Here is a 23,187-nt window from a genome sequence, read left to right on the forward strand (position 1 = left end):
GGAATATTTGCTCTGCAAAAAGAATATTTAATTTTTCACCTTCCTTATTCTAATTGTTTAGATCCCCCCCCCCCCCCCCCCCTCCTTCTCTGGCACGTAGTGTATTACTTTTTATAGGCTAGGATAAAAATATAAGCTAATTTCTTCAATGTTCGTTAGTTTCGCAAGACTTTAACAAAGGACAAAAATTTATATATTTTTTTTCTAGCGTAACATTTTTTCTATTCTCCTTATCACAGCCCATAGAAAACAAACAACCAGCTTAAAACGAACTTAAAAATCTGGGGCTAAACTATTCAACATGTATGCGCCATTTATATGAAGCTCAATTAATGCCAGACGAACGAAAACTGGTTGTCACTTTAAAATCCTTATGCAGTTCAATTGCATTTAATGACACAGAAAGACGTTAAAAATAGAATTATGTATAATGAGGTATTGTGTAGAGATGAAAAACTATACCAATCACTTTGAAGAATGAACATCGATCTAAATGCAATCCAAACTTTAGTTCGTAGTGTCGGTCATGATGGTACATGAATTAATGTCCCCCATGATCCCACTGTCAAGAACGAACAAGCGTTGCCAGATAAAAATATTTTGACTGAGACATACGTATAACTCTCACATTCAAAATAGTAAGAATGTCGTGCCATTTGATTTTTTCCGATGAACAACTACCAATTACTTCGAAGGATAAAAATCTAAATTTAATCCAAAGTTCTGGCTTTCAGTCAATATTTTGTCAAGAACCCGGAAGAAATAACGAATAAGCGCTAAAGGAAGAACCATCTTGAGATAGATCACATTTAACTCTCGCCTTCACAATAAAATGACATGTCATTGGTTAATTAAGTGACGAACAACTACCAATTACTTTTGAAGAATTAAAATGTACATGTCATCAAAAGTTTTAGTTTTCAATCATGTTTTGACAAGAATATTTTTTTTTACTTTAATGCTTTAGAAGACTTACACTACAGTACATTACATTTGTTTAACCCTACATATATTACATTACACAGTACATTATATTATGTTACACAAACATACTACATTACTTACGTTATACGTTACAAAAGTAATTACGGTACATGTTAACAAGAATATGGCAAAAACAAACGAGTAAGCGCTAAAGGAAGTAATATCCTGAGACACATCACGTTTAACTTCTCAGTTCACTTGTGTTTGCGTGATACACCCTCAACAGTGAAGGTTCAAGAAATGTTAGTTCAGTTGTTATATTCTGTTTCCTGTATTATTTGGTAAAATGATGATTTAACCTTTTATTTACAGACTATCAGGTAACTCGTTTTGGCAAATATCTACATCTAGGTAAGCATAATTTACTACTCAACCTATTGGACGTACGTAATCGGTATCTTAAAATATTATTTGCGGTGCCATGTGAATGTGTGGGAGGCCTTCCAAGGGGTAAAAGCGTCACAAGCGACATGGCCCTGAATACTGGCGACACAGAAACATTTTAACAGCGACAAGCGACACAAGGCGAAGGCAACACAATAGCAGGAAAAAACGACAGCGACATTTACAGCTTTTGGCTAGGCGACATCGATTCTCAAAAACAAGCGACATTATCTTTCTGTTCTGTTCAACACAAAGGTTTAAATACGGATTACGAACGACGAACAAATTAATGAACCATTCAACATGCATGCGCCATTTGTACGAACCTCAATTAACGTCAGATGAGCAAGTTAAATAATATTTTAAGGCAAAGTTAGAGGTCCAAAATAGAATGATGTATCATTAGGTAATTTAGGGGTGAGAGCCACCATTCGCTTCGAAGAAATAAAATTTAAATGTAATCCGAGGCTTTTTTTCTATTCACCCCACTGCCAAAAACGAACAAGGAAGAACTATATTGAGACACATCGTGTTTGACACTCGCGTTCAAAATATAATGATGGCTTATTAGGCGATGAACAACTACTAATTACTTTATAAAATCTAAATTTTAAAATTTGTGCTGTCAGTCGTGTTCTGACAAGAACATGGCAAGAACGCAAACGCTATAGGAGGAAAAATCTTGAGTAAATACTCAGTTCATTTAAGAGCGCGTCCAGCACAACTGCAAAACTTAGTTTCCAACTCTATTTCACTTAAACTGACAACTGAAAAAAATAAATTGCACCAATAATGCTAATAATAATAATAATCCTTCATATTCTCTAATGCGATTATTCTGCCAAAAAATTACAGTCGGTATAAAAAATGAATTCGCCATAGAAAAATGAAGCAATAGAGTGAATTCGTGTAACCCGTTTTTTATATGCAAATGCCCCGTGTAATATTTAAATGAGCTGTACAGGAAAACAGAAAATTGCGGACAAATCGTAATTATTTGCATGTGGAAGTCAGGTTAAAATTCAAGCATTTACCCATATGTAAAAACCAAAACAGATAACGGAGCTTAAAATTTCTCATGCCTTGAATTGTCTTGCGATTTTAGACCAACATTTTATATTCAACATCCCGTAAAGAAAAATAAATTAAACTTGACTGTAACATAATTCTGCGCGAGCAATCCAATGGGGAGCTTTAGCAAATCACGATGACAAGCAACTTTTGTTTAGCAAACAAAAGGTTTAATGAGCAGGAAAATAGCTGTACACGTGTCTTATTACTCTTGGCAACTTCCCATCTTCTGAAAAACAACAATGTGACATGACTAAATCCTGCGTGATATGAACCAGACCGCTAATTTTCGATGTAGGTTGAACATGTTCTTGAAGTGCTTAAAGAAAGACACGTCCTGTTTATACTTATTTACTGTATAACTATTAAAGTGATTTCTTTGAGGTTTTCTGACCACTCGTGTGTTGTTTTATTGTATTATGATTGTACACAAACATTAGAATATTATACGACTCATTAACATATAAAAAACGGGTTACACGAATTCACTCTAATGGCTGGAAATGAAAATAAATGAAGAAGTAGTTTGGTGTTTACAAATTTTAGCTGTTGAATAGAATTTAGCTGTTGAAAGAAAAGGCGTTTCCTTCAATACTAAACCTGACTGACAAACAAACGAACAAATGATTTAATTGTAAGTTTCCGGGCATTAAAAAACAAGCATCAAACTAACACCTTCAAGTATAAGTAAATCGTTGTTCAAAGAGCGTGGAGTGACACGGCAGTGCGCCTAGACGTTTTAAAAGCTGTTTTTAGTCATTTGTGCTCACAATAGTTTCATTGTTTGAAAATCCCAATATCCTAAAAATGTGCATAATACAAGAGCTCAAAATTCTTATCAACAAATATTGATGAATTTTTATCGTTCAAAAAGTCCCTTCACTTCAAGCAACTTGGAAAGTGTTTCCAAATAATTGCGTGGTATGAGCTTACTGTGGGGACATCAAGTTAACCAAAGGATATGATGATGCCCACCAATAAGAAACTAACTCTGTGTAGGAAATAAATTCTCCCAAGAAGTACTTGATAAATGAATGAAATCTTAAATGAGAATTTACATGTTAATACCATGTCTTACAGATGCGTCATTAATTGAATTGCAATAAACTGACCAATCTTATTGCTGGTACTATCGATACATCCTTAGTTTAAACTATACCAGTTTTTGAGTCTAATGCTTGCGTGCGCTTTGCGCATGCGCATTAGACTCTTTGTTATATGAAAAAAGCTGTTGGCAATCCCAAGGGAATGGTTCGGGATCGATAATCGTTCGCTGTAATGTAGAAAACAATGATCAGCTGCAAGAACGGACTCCGTACGGACACGCACGATTAGTTTCAATTAAAAACAGCCAATCAGCGACACGTGTTCCCACGCATAATTAAAAGTTCTTTCTCAAGTCACGATTATTCAACACTTGAACAGGACGAAATAATTTTCCAGTTAAGACATTTGTAAGCTTTTTGTGAAAATAAATCTTCGTTTTCAGTTCAGTTAAGCACTTGTGTTTTCGTCTTGCTTAAAAAGCAAGACGTCTTTGAGAAAAAATATTTCGACGGCGACTCGCGTTTATTTACACAATGCGACCAAATATTTATTTTGTTTTAAAAAATAGAAAACTTTACCTCGGTTTTTGTATTTAAGTCATTCGAATTTTGACCAATTTTTTCTTTACAGTGCAAACAAAAACCTTCAAAAATAAAAGATGTACATGGATAAATGTAAATCAAGTTACGCGACTAAATCAAAATGCGTTTGTTTGGCCGCTTTAATTTGCAGTATTACACTGTCCCGGCCTTTGCCATACACTGAAATCGAATTTCATGCTTTTACGACTCTCAGAGATCTTAATTTCTTAATTCTTACAGCTAGAAAAATCATAAAATGGTTACATTGATATGGAAGTGATGATTCGCGAAATTTGTACATCATGATAAACAGTCTTCGCTCCTGTGTATGGTAGCTCGATAATAATTGCCTAGTTTCCAGCGTTCAAAAGGTCATCATTATATTGACGTGAGCATTAACACCCGTTTTTAGGAAAATCTGTCACTAAGTGCTTACAGTACAATGGAGTAACAGTCACTATTTCAAGTGTTTTTATTGCAAAATCTGTTTCAAGAGTCATCATCAAAATGGTGAAAAATCTGAAAGAAAACGATGTGAAGTTCTTCAACCCTTGTTGTAATGAACATGCTTTTTGTAAATCGTCACGCAATCTTGTCCAAATGTTTAATCGTTTCTGCTTTTACGGACAATACGGAAGAAGTAACATCAACTCCTGTTCATACTTTAAATTTTGTGAAGCATATAACATTTATGACTGTTTCGTTTTTATCCATAATCATCCACGATGCCCCTAGCTTGCTATAAGCATTTTAAATTAAACTCCCGAACACAAACCTCTAACCAATTTTAACCGGCTTACGAAAACCGCGCAATCTGTATCACTATGCCATACCGCATTAGACTCATGTCACCCTTGGTGACCTATTTTTTAACGTGTTTTAACAAGGAACAAATTGATCATGCAGTATACAAACTATGGCATAGTGACCAAAATAACTGCAGAAATTCTTTTCTCTTTTAGCTTTCAATTAAGCATTGAAAACGAATTTTTAAAATATAATTTTTCCTTTTTGGCAATATTTTTATTATTATTTTTATATATATATTTATTTATACTATTTGATTTAACTGTAAATAGACCAATGAAAGCGCATAGCGATAGAACACTTATTTTCCTTCTAATTTTCTCATGATTATAAAAAAACAATGCAGGCGTTAAGCAGATTTTATATGAAAGTCTGCGACAAATGTTACCACATTTACTACTATTAACTTTTTTCTTCATTAATTATTTTAAATTTACTCACATAAGCCTATAGCAAAGACTTCAGTTTATATGAAGCAAAAACGTTTACATCGGTGGTGATTTTGTAGCAAAAAACCTCCCCTATATATTAAAAAGTACGATTCTCCTGGTTTTCGAAAAGGAGGAATTTCAGTACAGAAAATAATAGCTTCAATGGTTTTGACTTTTCTGAAGCGCAAAGTTTTTAGTTCCAAGAGAAAGTTTATGCAAGTTTTCAATCATGTTTTGACAAGAATATGGCAAAAACAAACGAGTAAGCGCTAAAGGAAGTAATATCCTGAGACACATCACGTTTAACTTCTCAGTTCACTTGTGTTTGCGTGATACACCCTCAACAGTGAAGGTTCAAGAAATGTTAGTTCAGTTGTTCTATTCTGTTTCCTGTATTCTTTGGTAAAATGATGATTTAACCTTTTATTTACAGACTATTAGGTAACTCGTTTTGGCAAATATCTACATCTAGGTAAGCATAATTTACTACTCAACCTATTGGACGTACGTAATCGGTATCTAAATTAAAAATATTACTTGCGGTGCCATGTGAATGTGTGAAGCCTTCCAAGGGGTAAAAGCGACAAGCGACATGGCCCTGAATACTGGTGACACAGAAACATTTTAACAGCGACAAGCGACATCATTACGGCACTAAAGTGCGACAGCGACACAACGCGAAGGCAACACAATAGCAGGAAAAACGACAGCGACATTTACAGCTCTTGGCTAGGCGACATCGATTCTCAAAAACAAGCGACATTATCATTTCTGTTCTGTTCAACACAAATGTTTAAATACGGATTACGAACGACGAACAAAATAATGAACCATTCAACATGCATGCGCCATTTGTACGAACCTCGATTAACGTGAGATGGTGATTTTGTAGGAAAAAACCTCCCCCTATATATTAAAAAGTACGATTCTCCTGGTTTTCGAAAAGTAGGAATTTCAGTACAGAAAATAATAGCTTCAATGGTTTTGACTTTTCTGCAGCGCAAAGTTTTTAGTTCCAAGAGAAAGTCTAAGCAACTGTGCTTCTCTCGCCACGCTATATTGGAAAAAATCCGTTTTTCTGACTCACTTTGCTCAAAGTTTAATCTTGGGATCTAAGAAGACCGCTTTTAGTTATTTTTTTTTATTTTTTTCTGTAGTAGTTGTTCTGTGAACTTAAGAAGCCATCAAAAATATTTTTCTGATAAAAAATGGAAAAGAAAGGGAATATTTGCTCTGCAAATAAAATATTTAATTTTTCACCCTCCTTATTCTATTTGTTTAGATACCCCCCCCCCCCCCCCCCCCGCCCTTTCCGCCACGTAGAGCTTTACTTATTATAGGCTAGGATGAAACTATTTTCTTCAATGATCGTTAGTTTCGCAAGACTTTTAAAACAAAGGACAAAAATTTAGATATTTATTTTCTAGTGTTACATTTTTTTTCTATTCTCCTTTTCACAGCCAATATAAAACAAACAACCAAGAACCAACTTAAAACGAACTTAAAAATATGGGGCTAAACTATTCAACATGTATGCGCCATTTATATGAAGCTCAATTAATGCTAGACGAACGAAAACTGGTTGTCACTTAATCCTTATGCAATTCAATAGCATTTAATGACACAGAAAGACGTTCAAAATAGAATTATGTATAATGGGGTATTGTGTAGAGATGAAAAACTATACCAATCACTTTGAAGAATGAACATCTAAATGCAATCCAAACTTTAGTTCGTAGTGTCGGTCATGATGGTACATGAATTAATGTCCCCCATGATCCCACTGTCAAGAACGAACAAGCGTTGCCAGATAAAAATATTTTGACTGAGACATACGTATAACTCTCACATTCAAAATAGTAAGAATGTCGTGCCATTTGATTTTTTCCGATGAACAACTACCAATTCAGTACTTCGAAGGATAAAAATCTAAATTTAATCCAAAGTTCTGGCTTTCAGTCAATATTTTGTCAAGAACCCGGAAGAAATAACGAATAAGCGCTAAAGGAAGAAACATCTTGAGATAGATCACATTTAACTCTCGCCTTCACAATAAAATGACATGTCATTGGTTAATTAAGTGACGAACAACTACCAATTACTTTTGAAGAATTAACATGTACATGTCATCAAAAGTTTTAGTTTTCAATCATGTTTTGACAAGAATGTGGCAAAAACAAACGAGTAAGCGCTAAAGGAAGTAATATCCTGAGACACATCACGTTTAAGGTGGCTCCATAGGGTTTTGAGATATCACGGCGCGCGCACAAGTGATACCCATCAAGAGATCATTTTCGCGTTATTTTTTTAACTAGTTAAATAAAAGCTGCCGAAATATTAAAAACAAGGACTAAAATATGTTGTGTTTTATTCTTTTTTAAAATAACGGCCTTTGTTTTTGAGCTATATCTACTCAAAAAGTCCTGTTTTTTGGTGTTTTTATGGCTTTGATCTTAAATTTCTTCAATTTTCTTCGGTGAAAATTTTTTAAATTCTCCCAACGGATTGAATGTGATGAGAAGTAACTTTTAAAAACAAAAAAAGTAGGGGTTGTCCAGGTCGTTTTTGCGTTTTTGGTTATTTTGTGTTTTTTTGACTTAGCCAAAAAACTGGCTTACAATTTTTTTAAAAAAAAACGGCAAAAGGGGCAGTTAAAAAGGTATTACATCTATGCCAAATTTTAAGGAATTTCACCGAAGGAAACTCTAGTAAATACCAGGGGAAAATTTCTATTTTCGCCCGAATAATAATTACGTCATCAGAATAGAAATTGTCCAAGATCGCTATTTGAGCATGCGCGAACTTTCGAACCATACGAGTTGATGTGTAAAGACGAGCGTTCCCCGTTGTTGTCGGTTTTTGTGCGAATATCTGTTAACCCAAAGGTTAGTTAGAGACATACTTTAATCCTTTATGTAGCAGAATCTCTGAAATTCTGCTCGAAGTATCTCACAATCGCGGAGACTATTCTTTATTTTCTCTTTTGCTTTCGATCGTACGAACTTTACAAAAGCGACCAGAAGCACCGCGGACGTTGTAAACACCTTTTTAGGGTGTTGTAAACTCTTTTATCTGCTCAACACAGGAAAGCACGGGTGTTGTTTCATTGGCAGGAAGCAAGTCTCGCGTTTTCTCGCCGAAAATTTCACCCTCGCGTGAAGCCGCCATGTTTGTTTTGATTTGCCGGCATTTCAAGCTCGTACCCATTCTTCGCGCGGTCAAGAAACCCTATGGAGCCACCTTAACTTCTCAGTTCACTTGTGTTTGCGTGATACACCCTCAACAGTGAAGGTTCAAGAAAGGTTAATTCTGTTTCCTGTATTCTTGGGTAAAATGATGATTTAACCTTTTATTTACAGACTATCAAGTAACTCGTTTTGGCAAATATCTACATCTAGGTAAGCATAATTTACTACTCAACCTATTGGACGTACGTAATCGGTATCTTACAATATTATTTGCGGTGCCATGTGAATGTGTGAGGCCGGTTACGGGAAGTAGTTCACAATTCTGGGCCTGTTTTCTAATATTCTGACATCTTTTGTCGCTTCGTTTTTCCACTTTATACTCCGTTTTCTTTAAGTTTGTATCCCAAATTTCCTTCGAGTTTGTACAATCATGATTTCACAGCAGGTTAATTTATTTTTTCTGTATAACTCAGTGGTACAGGTGCGATTGCTTATAATTATCTTTTTTACCGTACCCAAATTCGCAAGTAGCCAATCAGAAGCGCGATCTACTGTCCTGATATCCTACGATATCAAGTCACTGACCTGATATGCCACCATATCACGGTCACTTTGAATTAAAGTAGTGTTTCCGTACTATGAATTGAAAAGCGGTTTTACCAATAAAACAGAAACGAGTATTTTAAATTAGCTGGTGCTTACCGGTCGTAAAATGAGAAAAACTTTCCCGCCAAAACTAAACTTGAGCGCGCTCGCCAATTGCGCGATGTTTGCCGACGAGTACTGAAACATTCACACTGAAACAATGGAGTCGGAGTTTCCAAATTTTTTGCTGCATTTGGATTTTGAAAATTTAGGGAATGAAACTCCAAACAAACGAGTAAAAAAATGTGAGAAGAGGGCTTGATAAAAGTGTTGAAGGCCAAAAAAGTATCAATACAAGCAGGTCAACACATTTTGCACTACGTGTTTGGCAAGCATGGCTTCGACAGAGCGAATAATATCACCGGATTTTTGGCTGAATTTGGGTACGGTAAATACCTAATAGTACCTTTTTGGTACGCTTCGGCGGCATATCAAGCTCGTTTGGTCTCGCCATGGGTATTTTGGCTCGACTGCGTCTCGCCAAAATACGAACCATGGCTCGACCAAACTCGCCTGATATGCCGCCGAAGCGTACCAAAAAGGTACGATTAGGTATAAGAATTAACAGTAACCTTGTGATGTATAAATTGATTTAAACATCAAAGATGTACCTTTAAGTTTTTCAGAGTAATTACAAAGATTTGCCTGTCCCGTGTTCACACTGCGTACCCGAGCACTGGTACCTGGGCACCGGCAATTAAAAAATAGCGTCGTGTTCACACAAAAAACAAAACACTATTAAGTGCGCGCCCGAGTCGAGACCTTGTACTCGAGCACGGGATCCATGCCCGAATTATGGCGTGGGCACTTGAAAAAACAGTATGTTCATTTTAGCGCCCAGCGAGAATCGTACTCGGGCACCATGCCCAGGCACCAAGTGTGAACATAGCCTTATTTCAAACTGTTCCCTAAAAACGTCAAATGGCAATTAGATATTTTAAGCTGCTCCGTGGGAAAATGTTCCAGACCTTTAAAGATGTTTTCAATTTTAGGGTACACATGCCATGATTCTCTTTGTCAACAAACTTACTCTGCCAAATATTTCGTAGTCTTCTTTTCAGCTGTCATTTGCGTTCTTTACGCCTGAACGGCTTTGAAAGAGACTTCGCTTCCGCAGGCGTTTTGTAATAACTGCCTCCAAAAAACTCTCAACCCACTAACCCATGGTTTACACAGCTTTTGCAAAGCTACCGTCGCCCACACAGGCTAATTTTACAACATACTCTTATCCGCAGGCTTCTGGAAATCGTAAATCACTTCGTCAACTGGTAAAATCATACAGCTCAGACACCACCATGTCAAATTTATTGCCTATCTTGCTGCTGGTCACACTCTGTGTTGCTCCTGGAAACGGCATCGGCAATCAAACCGGCGACCAAGCTATGGTAAAGTCATATAGTAAATATAATTGTTTTAGCCATATACTTTCTTTGACATCCACTGGCCCTTTTTTGGTTTAAAATGGCATTTAAAATAGGTTTAATCGCTTTCAGTAAGGACTAAGGCAAAATTTTGAGGAAAATTTAAATCAAACATAGTATTTTTATAGACTCGCACTAACTTCCACTTGCGTATTATTTGTGTCCAAAAAGTGTATTAAAATAACCTATAAGGTTAAAGGTCGGGACACACTAGGCGACACGTCGCGGCGACATGTTGCTGCGACACGTCGCCTCGTGTAACACGGTGCATTCTTGCGCGTGCGACAAACCAGTTGCTGAGGCAAAATTTTGTCGCTGCGATGTGTCGCACGAATTCAAACTGGTTTGAATTCGTGCGACACATCGCAGCGACAAAATGGGAGATAGCAGCGTTGTCGCAGCGTGTGTACACGCCTGCGACAAATCGCTGCGACAAGTTGCCGCGACAAATTATAAATTAACCAATGAGAGAGCGTCATGTATTTTCGCCGTATTGAATTGGAAGAATAGTTCACATTCCCACCCTTCCAAATTCGCTGTTTGTGCACTGAACAAACACCTTGTCGCAGCGACTTGTTTTTAAGCAGTGCACAAGGAGCGACTCGTCGCTGCGACTTGTCGCATAGTGTGTCCCGACCTTAAGTGAGACTAAAACAACTAAGATACTATAATATATGCACGCCAAACTACCCTCACTATACGTTGTCAGAGATACTTCCGAAATGGTATGTCGTGTTGGTTCATATTTCATTTTCGTTTGTTTTGGGGTATGGTGAGGTATGTATAATTAATTTAAAACAAAGGAAAATAAGATTTGAACCAAAGATAAAATTGAAACACAACATGTTTACCATCCGACAATAAACAAATTGTTGTTTTATTCAAAGCCATCTTCCTTCTGTTGTGCATGTCAACCCGGCACACATGGCAAGCCTGGTTCCCAAGGGATACCCGGACGTGATGGGCGGGATGGTCGTGACGGAAATCACGGAGCCCCGGGAATGACTGGACCAATGGGACCTCTAGGATTGCAAGGACCAAAGGGAGAACCTGGTATCCAGGGTCCTAGCGGACAAAAAGGGGAGCGAGGAGAGAATGGAACAAGTGCAATCCCCGGCACTTCTGGTATGATTTCTTATAAGAACTGGAAAGAGTGCGCATGGAATAACGTGGATGATGAGAAAGACAACGGCCTGATCAAGGTTATTTTTAAGCGTTTATCAACTAAAGCAGAGAAATTAACATTTCTCAACAACTTTAACATTAAAATAAACACAGGAAATTGTATCGACCAAATCTGGGCAGAACTTAAAAAAATGTAAAGTCTGCGTTCGGGCCTAGTAGCTTATCATTCCAAAGCTAACATGCAGAGCCATCAAAAAGTTACCGAACGTAAACAAATGTTAAAAGGTGAATGATTCGATAAATTCCTCATGCTTAACTGGATTTAGATTTACTGCGCCTTTCATTAACACGCAAGTTCTGCTTAGTCAACAGTTGCGTTTTCTGCTTCCTTCAATCATTAAACAGGACCTCTTAGAATAATAGAAGTTCACTTCATTGGCTTAAAAATTCACGTTTGTCAGTTTTAATTCGTAGATTGTTTTTGTTTGTTTCTGTAAAACACGCAATCGGTAGTTGGGTTTTGAACTTCAGAGTTCAAGGCGTTTTAATTTCTTTATTTTTGTACAGGACTGTGTGTTTAACAAGAACTTCTCCGACACATCCCTTCATGTTTACTGGACTGGAACCCTTAGAGTCACGAGCTGCACAAACTGTTGCAAACGCTGGTATTTCACTTTCAACGATGCTGAATGTGCAGCTCCCCTGCCAATTGACGGTATTGTGTATTTGGGGGGAGCGGCTCAAAATCCTCACCGTGTCCGCCATATCGAGGGGCACTGTAACAACATCCACAAAGGAAAGGTGCGCGTGGGATTCTGGGTTGGTAATTGTCGCAGTTATGGAAACGCTAACGCCAATACAGGCTTTAATGCAGTGTCCCGGATCTTTGTTGAGGAAGTTACCAAACCTCAGGATTAGATTTCCATACAAAACATCCGTTCTTGCATAAACGCTTACACTACTGGGACTGTGATTAGCTGCCTAATGATAATGACGTGTAGTTTCTCTGATAACTAAATGTGCTTTGCAAGCTAGTGTTTTCACGTTTGCTGATGTTAAATAAAAAGCAGGAAGATTGACAACGAAATATAAGTTTTGTTTTGCTTTAATGTTTCTGTTTAGTTGTCGTTGTCGTTGTTCTTGTTGTTTGTTTGTCATTCATTATAGCGAAACTCATCTCATCCTCCAGAAAAAGATGAAATTTCGGTTTCCATTTTTGGCAAAAAAATAAACCAGAAAAAGGTAAATAGACAACAGGGTTTAGTTAGTTCCATTCTACTTTGTAATTTTGCCGTGCAAGTTGCTAAATCTTGCAGTACGTTGACGTTTTTCACCCCTTAAGGACTATGGATTTTATATTTCCCTGATTACAGCATATTTGTTTAATTATTGTGATTTAAGGGGGTTGTTCATTTTCTTTCTGCTGTCTGTCTTAAGGCAAAAAATGACTACAAAAAATGAAACAGATAACATGCAGGCTAAGTTACCGATGAAGCTCATTTTAAGGTAAGAGGGGAGGCTAAACTTTTGTTCTTGAAAAATGCTTATCAGCATAAAGAATCCTCTTGCTCCAGTGAACTTAACTAAAGCGTGGACCTAGTAATTTCATCAAAAGGATTCAACAAATTAACCCTAGACCAGTTCGCAGGTTTTCGCGCCGTTTTGAAATAGTACCATCCATCAAAAAAGAACATGAGCATAAAGCATTACTCAAAAACAACCAAATTACTTATTTTCCAGATGTTATGCAATTTTTTTATTGGAAAAAATCCAAATACGTAATTCCTGGCATGACTTACGAATTCTAAAGCGCGAAACATTTTGATTTTACAGCGCATCGACTACAAACGCCTTTTTTCTTCTGGAAATAAATCCCTACTTGTCCTAGTCCTTTAGGCTGCGTTGTAGACCGAGTGAATAGCACGAGCATGGCCCTGGAAACATTTGTGACGTAATGTATAGGTAATCATGATGTCACGAGTTAGTGGGAAGGGAACGCCTGGGTACTAGGCTAAAAGCTACATTAGTTTACGTTCAATAGTGATAGGCAGCGCTAAATTGACCAAAAAGTGTGATTTTTACTGTGTAGTATAAAAAAAATCCAGAATTGCTACGTCAACGGACAATAGGATGCGGGGGAAAGGAGGATGCGAAGGTAAGGTGAACATTTTATTTTCTAAAACGAAAAATATGCACAAGAACTGAAGTCAGGTTTGCCACGCGTACACTGATGACTCTTATTTTGCACTGAATATTTTCGTGTTTGATTAAGAGATCGAAATATAAGACTAAAAAAAGGGCCAAGTAAAAAACGAACAGAACGAACTACGACATATAAACTAAAAAAATGTCAACAAGTGAATTATTTGCCTGATCACAGCCCTAACCCTACACATACTTCACATACTAGCGCAATACTAAAGCAATTCAACTAGTTCTCGGCGAAAGTAACATTTATATGATTACCGGTAAGAAAAGAGTTGAGATGCTTGTAGTGAGAAAATGTATAGCCCATGCTCCGTGTTGTTTAATTTTGTGGAATTTTGAATCCATTTGAAAGAAAGAAAAACAGTTAAAGCTTTTTTAGCTTCTCGCAATCCAAGAGTGTACCGTCTCTATATAATATAACTTTCTGACGTAGTCCATAAATGTATATTTTGTCGATTTTCATGATAAAAGGTAATCTACCAAGTTAGAGTGTTTTTCTCATCACAATGTACTCTTTTCCTTTCCCTTCACAGCCGAGTTCGATTCTTAAGAGATACATTGTGTCGATAACAGCCTTGTACATTTGTAGCCATCTTTTGTTAAAAACTAGAAATCCTAAAAGAATGTGATTTTGTTGGTTATGTTCGTTGATAATGTTTCGTTGGTAATGACTGATATTTGTATAGATATCGGCCGGGAGATTTTGTTACACTGCAATTTTCGCCACGAGGGTGATAAGTCAGTGCATAAATGGCAAACACGCGTCTCTCTGAGATCGCCAGTAAATTCGATAATTGAATTCAGGCTCAACATCATTCCGCCTTATAGAGAGACGGAGGTTAACCAGAATTAAGCAGCTCCACCAATTATATGGATACCAGGCGACGAAACTGGAAGAACGAGTTATTTTGTGATGTTTCGATGAAACTGGATATTTGCATAACTTGGTCGCTTCTCGATTTCAATTATGTATTCTAATATTGCAGGGTTGCAAAAGAAGAAAATATTTAATCAATCGGAGATGGAGTCACAGGCAATACGAAGCCTGAAGTGACCGATTTGCCAGATCTAGAGTACTGAATTCATTCGATTTGTTTGAGGAAAAGAAACGTTTTCACAAAAAGGTTAAGAAAAATAAAATAAACATTGTAACAGTTTACTGCGTTAAATTATGGAAAAACCTGTACAATTGTATCCGATGACAGGTTTATATATTAGAAAAACCTTTAGAAACCAAACAAACCCGTGGGACTAAACAATCATCAACAAAGCCAAAGATTCGACTGTCTTGAAACGTCAATTCTTTTATAAAATGCAATCATCAGTATATCAACTTTACGGCACTTCATGACGAATCCTTTTTCAAGGCAGAGGTACCCTTTTGACATTAAGCAAAGTTAAGAACCAGCTGAATGAGATTTTTATATTTGGGTTTTGACAAACAAGTCAAATTCGTCTGTGTTGACAAGCGAAGCAAAACAGGAGCTCTTAAATCAAACCTTCAGAAAAAGAAAACTAATTAATAGTTACTTTGAAGTACACAACTATATAAACTTTGTTAAAGAATAATTACATTTTTTGCGGTTAATGAAAGTTTTAAGCCGCGTGATCTCGGATTAGGGTGATAAAGAGAGGAGCTAAAACGAGACTCCTCCAGTTATTTTTTATTTGAAGATTATTCAGTAATTCGTCCCATATCACAATAGTTTTTTTATGCTAAATTGTGATGGTTCGGCTATGCTAAAACCATGTTTTTATTTAATAAGTTTCAAGTTTCATTGTTCTCCTTTTTTCTTATTATCAAAACCAGGTCAGTAGCTCGTAAATAACATTGGCGTACGTTAACTGTGCATGAATATAGCTATAGTTACCAAAGATTTTATTTTGCGACGTTTTTCTGAATATTTGCATACTGATGCGACTTCCCTGTTGTGGAACTCGACTTAATCCCAAATTAAGTTTAGGGAACGTTTATTTTTAGTACTATCAGGATCAGGCAAAAACATAGGAAACAGATCGATATTCAATTCTCAGTGATATTACCCGAATTCCGGCAACAGTCATTCTCAGCCTTCAGAGTAAGCCTTCAGAGTAAGATCGTTTTTGAGTGACGACAACTCGAGTCCACACTGTGAATAACCGAGAATTGGCGACCGGCTTCTGCGGGACAGGCGTTACCAAAAAAAATTCAATATGGCACCTCTACAAAAATTGCTTTTCCAATGAAGAAATCTCTCAAACAAACCAAAACGCTAGGACACGGGCTAACTTCATTCAACAAAAAACGATTAATATTTTTGTCTCAAACTAACATTTTAGAGTAAGAAATTAAAAAGAAAAACGAAATACGACCTTTGCGCGCACTAATATCACTAAAAACTATAAACCAAATCTTGTTCTGCCGTTAAGCATTCTAATTACTATACATCTAGATAAATTGTCGAGAATTGTCCGCAAAAATTGAGGTCGCAAAAAATGGCAAATGAGACGACTTTTTTTAAGAAAGAACGTCTTCTAAATCTTAAGATGTCGGCTGAGAGTTATCATGTTAATATGACTTAGAAGCGAACACTGTAATCAATAATTATTACTATAGACATCCGCTGCAGAGGTTGTGGCTCCTAGTTTGTAACATGAAACACAAATATGAGGTCGAAAAGTCAGTGATTGGAGTTTATTCGCTTTCGTAGGAATGAGAACAGTACCCCCTGAGAGAGGTTTGGTGAGCATAGGGGCATCGACCATTTTAACGATACGAAAATTAGAGTTCACAGAAAGTCCACTCAAATGAATATTTGTATAAATCATGAGATGTAATTTCTATAATGTGTTTTTACGAAAGTGACTCCTACTAAGATACTCAGCCTTTTTTTTATTAATTTTTCTCAAATGCTTAAAACATACAAAACCATAAACGACCCGCACGTCCAATGCAGTCGTCTATAGCGAACCAAAGTTACATTACGACAAGCGAACAGATTTTCAATTCTCGGTGTTATTAGCCGGCTGCAGTTAATCTTAGAATCTCTCAGACGAAATTCGCTTTACAGTGACGAATGAATACCGTCTAGTCTATGTAGCGCGAAGAGCTGAGAAATTTGGCGACATATATCTGCGGGATGGGCATTGAATTTTTTTTCGCTTGGTGCCTCTACACACATGCCTTTTACAATAGAGAATATCTTATAAACAAACTGAAAAGGCGAAAACACAGCTCACTATGACTCAACAGAACCAATTTTTTGTCACCGCCTTACAGTTTCGAGCAAGAAAGTGAAGAAAAACGAAATCAACGACCTTTACGCGAAAGAACATCGCCAAACATAAATCCAGTTCTGCCAACAACTTCTACTAGTTTTACAATAATTTAAGAGAATTTACTGCGAAAAAAGTCGAAAAGAATGGCAAATGAGAATATTTTTTTTGTGACCAACGATGTGACAAATCTTAAGTGCCAGCTAAGTTCTCCCGATATGAGTGAAACAAAAAAATTTCGCATGCTAAAGAAGGAAAAACACGCCGAAAACACTAAAAAATAAGTTAAGAAGAAAAGCTAAAACGAATCTAGTACTGAAGTAAACTACCGGCCGTTGGTAGTATACCGCGTTCACAAGACAGAGAGGAACAACTAAAATAAATTATTGAAAAATACAATCATTAGAAGCAAACACTACAATAGATAATTATTACATGAAACACTTTTCATGCATGGTCGAAGAGTCATGCAGTGGTCAGTGGTTCGCCTCCAAGAGAACACCTCCTGAGAGAGATTTCGTGCGTGTAGAAAAAATAAAATATTCCAGTAGATAAATGAAGGATTTCAGTAATCAAATAAGGGAATAGCGATTAATTAGTGATGTTCGACTGAAATGAATATTTTCACCGAGATGTATACCCGCGTTGTTCTAAAACCGACGTCAACTCCAACATTTTCCAGCCTCTACGTCGAGCGCAATTGTATCTCAGTACCAAAAGGGTCTCTTTTTTTAATTTACGTTTTTCCGTATTTCTACAAAGGAGGGTCTTAAAAGAGATGTGCGCACAATTCATGTCACCCTAGTTTGATTTTTTTCCAAATTTTTTCACTTTTTTCAATTTAGAGGACGAGAACAATATCCGCTACACTGTGGAAACAGAAAAAATATCAATCAATCGAAATGTGAAATTATAGATTCATGCTAATAACAAAATGATGCAGTGGTTCACAATAGCATTTACTATGATGATCGACTGAAATGAATATTTTCGCCGAGAGAAGCATTTGTATGCCGCGTTGTTCTAAAACCGACGTCAACTCTTTAATACGACATTTTTTAGTCTCACGTCAAGCGCAATTGTATCTCAGTACCGAAAGGGTCTATTTTGCAATCCATTTTTTTATTTCCGTATTTCTACAAATAAAGGTCTTAACAGAGACGTACCACTAGTTTATGTCACCTTGGTTTGATTTATTTCAAAAATGTTTCACTTCAGTTCTTTCAATTTACCAGACAAGACCAACATCCGCTACACTGAGGCAACATAATAAAAAAGATTAATCAATCGAAAGTCTGAAATTATATATCAAGCTCAAAAAAATGATGCAGTGATTCTACAAAATGATTTCAACCTTTTCGCGAAAAGAAACGTTTTTACAACTAGTTGCGCAAAGTAAATATCGTCGTTTGAGTAAAAACAGAAATATACATGACGTTAAATAATAAAAAAATCAAGAAACCAAATAAACTCGTGAGATATGAACAATTAACAGCGAGCAAAGCGCCATGAATCTTTTTATGTAAAATATCTCATTGGAAGGAAACACACTGTTAACGGTTTCAAAATCAATAATGTCTGCATAAAAATATTCTCTCAATTTAGCGGCTCTGGTCTTGTGACAATTAATGTGATTTATTTTTATTTTATTTTTCCTTTCAAGATGAAGCACTGCGAACTAAAAGTTTCTTACTCAGATCGCTCGTTTAAGTGTACACAGACAAAAAATTCAATCTGGGACTTGCTAGTGAACTGATAAGTATCAATCAACCAATTTTTTTGTGTATTTAAAAAACTCTTCGTGGTTTCTTTGTGAAAACCATAGCGTAATTTTGACCCCGAAAATAACTTTTTATTTGTTCGACTCAACGTAACAGGAACTCAAAATCTCCAATCTTATTGTATAAAGACAAAGCAACTGTCATAAACCTTATCAGTAATGTAATATTCTATTGTAACAGTTCGACTAAAAGTCAACAACAAACTGGTCCGAACACGAACCAAAGTCAACAGAAAGGTTGAAAACTCAGTTGTACACGTAGCTTACTTATCATTCCTTTACAGTGAGTTGTTCAACAGGTACTTGGAACAGAAAAGCGAACCTTCGAGCTTTGAGGTATGACCATTTTCTCTGTATTTTCTGCTCGTACTTACTAAACGGTTATCCCAATATCTATCGCCAGTGAAAAATTGAATTCAGACGCCTGTTCAGGCTACAAAATTCAACCTTTTCACATCGAAAGTTTCGCGTATCAATTTTATAGCAACATTTTCACTTCCTAGAAAAAAAGATCGATTTCATTCCAGATAAAAGCAAAAATCATAAGACTGTAAAAAATGCTCTATGTTTTGAACAGTTTTATTAATTTCTTTAATAATAAGTAACATTGGGTTCTTCTACGAGTGTGAAGATCTGCCCAAAAATTAAGAAAATTAGAATCATGCAGAAAAACTTTCGCTCGTTCTTTGAAAGAAAAAACAAATTTGTACCCAATATTAGTTCACATCAAACAAGCCAGTACTGAAAAAACAATAGTCCTGCTAGAGGGAAAGTTTGAATTGATATACTTTTGTATATTCCCATTTTTATCGGCTGAGTTTAAAAATCGGCTTCCCGCGAGATTTCAAAAGTCCTCCTTTTAGGCTTTGTCTCAATGTACAAGTTTCATCGAAATCCTACATTTGAACATTTAATCAAAACACAGAATTTAAATGCTTTTATAAGCCAAATTGGCATTATGGACTTACTCCATGATATCGATACGTCAAAAAATTGCGACATTTGTAGTGATATTGTCTCTGCTAACTTTTCCTGCAGCAGATCGTGACTTCAGAAGAAATGGCTTTCACTTCGCATAAAGTTTCTGTGATCTCCTTGTTGTCTCTGTTTGCGATGTCATTGTTGGTTTACTGCGCCACAGCAAATAACAAAACCAATCAACCATCCTACAAAATGGTAAGTGACAATTATTGCAAACGATAATTTCTGACAAGAGTAAAAACAATAACCTTCTGTGCAAGGGGCGGTGACGAATCACCACCTCCTTTCCCTCCCCCTCCCCCCCCCCCCCCCTCCCCCTTCCCCATAAGTATTATTTTTATTAAAGAAATGTTGTAGAAGGAGTTAATACGAAACGAACGAATTGAGCTATTAGAACATGCGAAATCATCGAGATATATACTTTCTGTAGAAACATTGGGAACAAAAACAAGTTGTTTTTAACAGCATTTACGCCACGAAAAGGGATGGAAAAAAGAACGTTGTTGTGTCTAAAAAGAATTGAATCAAACAACAAAATTCCGGTCTTCCATGATAACTATTTACGTGAGTGAATTCATTTCGCCCAAAGAAAACGTTCGGTATTTCTTTGTAACAAAGGTGTATAAAGGAATTTCTTTGTTGAACTTCTCATTAAAATTGTCAGCTGATAAAAAAAAAAAATACAAAACACTCTAAGGAAATATATATCAGGCGCCAAAGTATAAAGCAGGTATAAAAATGACACAGCATTTGCAAATACGTTCATGAAAAAATCAGTTGTCTAGGCCAATGGATCTCACAATTCTTTCTTATTCCAAGCAGCAAACCAGCTGTTATGGTGGTATCCCTGGTATGCACGGCAAACCTGGGTCTCCTGGGGCACCAGGCCGTGATGGCCGCGATGGCCGTGAAGGAGCCAAAGGTGACAGAGGTAACCGAGGGAGGACTGGACCCCAGGGACCTCCGGGTCCCAAAGGAAGTCCTGGTGTTAACGCGACGGATGGTGCAAAAGGAGAACCTGGAGTTCAGGGTCCTCCCGGCCAAAAGGGGCAGCGTGGAGAGAGTGGAACGAGTGGAATCCCTGGTACTCCTGGTGCGATGTCTTATAAGAACTGGAAAGAGTGTGCATGGAAAAACTTGAATGACGGCAGAGACAACGGTCTGATCAAGGTAAGATTTTATGGAACATAAATTTTTATGCTATACCATATAAGTCATATAACAGCATTATCATGTCTGGAAGCAACTTCAAAACTGCATGGAAATAACACGATAATTATAAACATGAACAAAAACAAAAACTACTACTAAATCAATCAATCAATATTTTTGCACAGGACTGTGTGTTCACCAAGAACTTCTCTGACACATCCCTCCATGTTTACTGGACTGGTGTCCTTAGAGTCCAAGGCTGTACCGGGTGCTGCAAACGCTGGTATTTTACTTTCAATGGTGCTGAATGTGCAGCTCCCCTGCCAATTGACGGTGTTGTGCACTTGGGGGGTGCAAAATCTCAAGATCCTCACCGTGTCCGCCATATTGAGGGTCACTGTAACAACATCAAGAAAGGCAAGGTGCGCGTGGGATTCCGGATCGGTAATTGTCCCCGTTACGGAAACGCTGACGGCTACACAGGCTGGAACTCAGTGTCCCGGATCTATGTTGAAGAAGTTCCCAAACCTCAGGCTTAGATCTCGAGACAAATCATCCATTCCTGCATAAACGCTTATAATGGGACTGTGATCAATTCGCTAAATTATTTAACAAGCGATTCGTTTGATTATTGGGTGTGCTTTGTAAAGATTTCTCGTTTGCTGTTATAAAAAAAAGGCAGGAAGATTAATGGAAATGTGTCTGCTTTTTGATGCCATTCAGTTGCGGAACTCTCCTTATGACATATTTGCAGGATTAAACGCAGCTACGCGAAAATTACTAAATATACCAAATGTTGTTACTGGCTTGTGAAAATAACGGGATAAAGTTTGAAAGTTTTAAAATTTTTGAAAGCGCATTGAAACTGTAAGTGATTTCCACAGTGCATGTCACAGAAGACTTCAAAAATTACAACAGGTACAAAATTTGGGAAATTCGTAAAGGCACAAGCTGCAAGTATAGTTTAATAGAAGAAGCTAAAGAAGAAAAAAAGTAAAAAAAAAAAAATAGCGATAATACAAGATTCCACAAATCACGTAAAACTATGAGGACCAAGCGAGAAATGCCAGTACCAAAGACAAAATTATTAGTTTCTAAAGAAACTGTTACCTCTGAGACATCCGAGCTCAAGCTAAAACTCCGTGTATCAAAAAGGCAGCCTCAGTTTTACTCTGTTGCCACTGTTTTTTTGGATTTTTTTTTTCTGCCTTCTGTTGCACAACAAAATAAAAAAAATGATATTTCACTCATGATTTTCTTGAACACACATATCTGTAAACACCCGGCCAACTGTACTTCTTCAATTTCGCCCCAGTTACCACGAAATTCTTTTCCAATTTTGGTTAACATTTTATTCTTTTAATTTTCCTGAAAGTCATGGTGCGGTGCTTCCAATTTTCCTTTCTTGAAGAACTAATTTTGCCTTCCCTTCTGACATCTGAATTGATAACAGTTTTGTTGTTGTTGTTGTTGGCCCTAAAATCGTTCTAAAAAGGATTAGTAATGCCGGGTAGTCAAGTGGACACTGAAAAATTAACTAAATAGCGAGCTTTTCTAATCCGTCGGCCTAAGATAATTGGAACAAACTCAATACGCACAAACATTAATAACAAACGTAGACGCGAACAGTTTGCCATAACACAGATAACAGTTTCTGGGTAAAAAGCTTTGTTGCAGATGCGTATCAGCGCTAACCTAATTGAACTGCAAACGTTAACGCCTTAACGCCCCATATCACGAAAGTTTCGTTTTGCTAAGCTTTTTAGAGCTTTGCGCCAAATTTATTCTCAGGGAATCAGAACAAAAACATTCAAATGGAAAGATTTTTCAATGTTCTAAAAGAACACATGCAGACAACACAAGCAATAAGCGGATTTTACGGCAAATTTTTCTACAATTGCGAAACCTTTTTTTCTTCATTTATGTTTTAAATTCACCCTATAGCAAACACTTCAGTTTTCAAAAAGTACGATTTTCGGATTTTCAGGACAGAAAATATTTACTTCACTGAATTTTACTTTTCTGGAACTCCGAGTTTAAGAGAACGTCTGTGCTAATGCGCTACCCTCCAACTCTAGGTATTCGAGGCAGCTGACAGCTCTGTGTATTAACTACACTCATTTTAAT

At 36.8% G+C, this 23,187-nt stretch overlaps 2 protein-coding genes across 5 annotated transcripts in view; one reads left to right on the forward strand and one right to left on the reverse strand.

Annotated features, from left to right (window-relative positions):
• LOC144651835 (uncharacterized) overlaps positions 1 to 23,187 on the reverse strand; it is a 216,332-nt gene that overhangs the window by 28,080 nt on the left and 165,065 nt on the right. The gene's annotated exons all lie outside the window — the stretch shown is intronic.
• Positions 12,607 to 21,945, forward strand: LOC144651810 (uncharacterized). The gene is made up of 7 exons (XM_078511822.1): positions 12,607 to 12,926; positions 13,122 to 13,190; positions 13,774 to 13,839; positions 19,212 to 19,263; positions 19,966 to 20,103; positions 20,728 to 21,078; positions 21,246 to 21,945. Exons 3-7 carry the CDS (start codon positions 13,832 to 13,834, stop codon positions 21,597 to 21,599), a joined length of 903 nt encoding a protein of 300 aa, XP_078367948.1. The 5' UTR covers positions 12,607 to 12,926; positions 13,122 to 13,190; positions 13,774 to 13,831; the 3' UTR covers positions 21,600 to 21,945.

The sequence above is a fragment of the Oculina patagonica genome, chromosome 4 (assembly GCF_052425735.1).
Source record: "Oculina patagonica isolate OP01 chromosome 4, crgOcupat, whole genome shotgun sequence".
Lineage (NCBI taxonomy): Eukaryota > Metazoa > Cnidaria > Anthozoa > Scleractinia > Oculinidae > Oculina > Oculina patagonica.

What these genes read in the sequence shown, in the direction of transcription:
- LOC144651810 (XM_078511822.1), top strand. An exon ending in GCGAACCTTCGAGCTTTGAG is followed by an intron (nt 19,264 to 19,965) that starts GTATGACCATTT and finishes CTTTTCCTGCAG; the next exon opens with CAGATCGTGACTTCAGAAGA. An exon ending in GAGACAACGGTCTGATCAAG is followed by an intron (nt 21,079 to 21,245) that starts GTAAGATTTTAT and finishes ATTTTTGCACAG; the next exon opens with GACTGTGTGTTCACCAAGAA.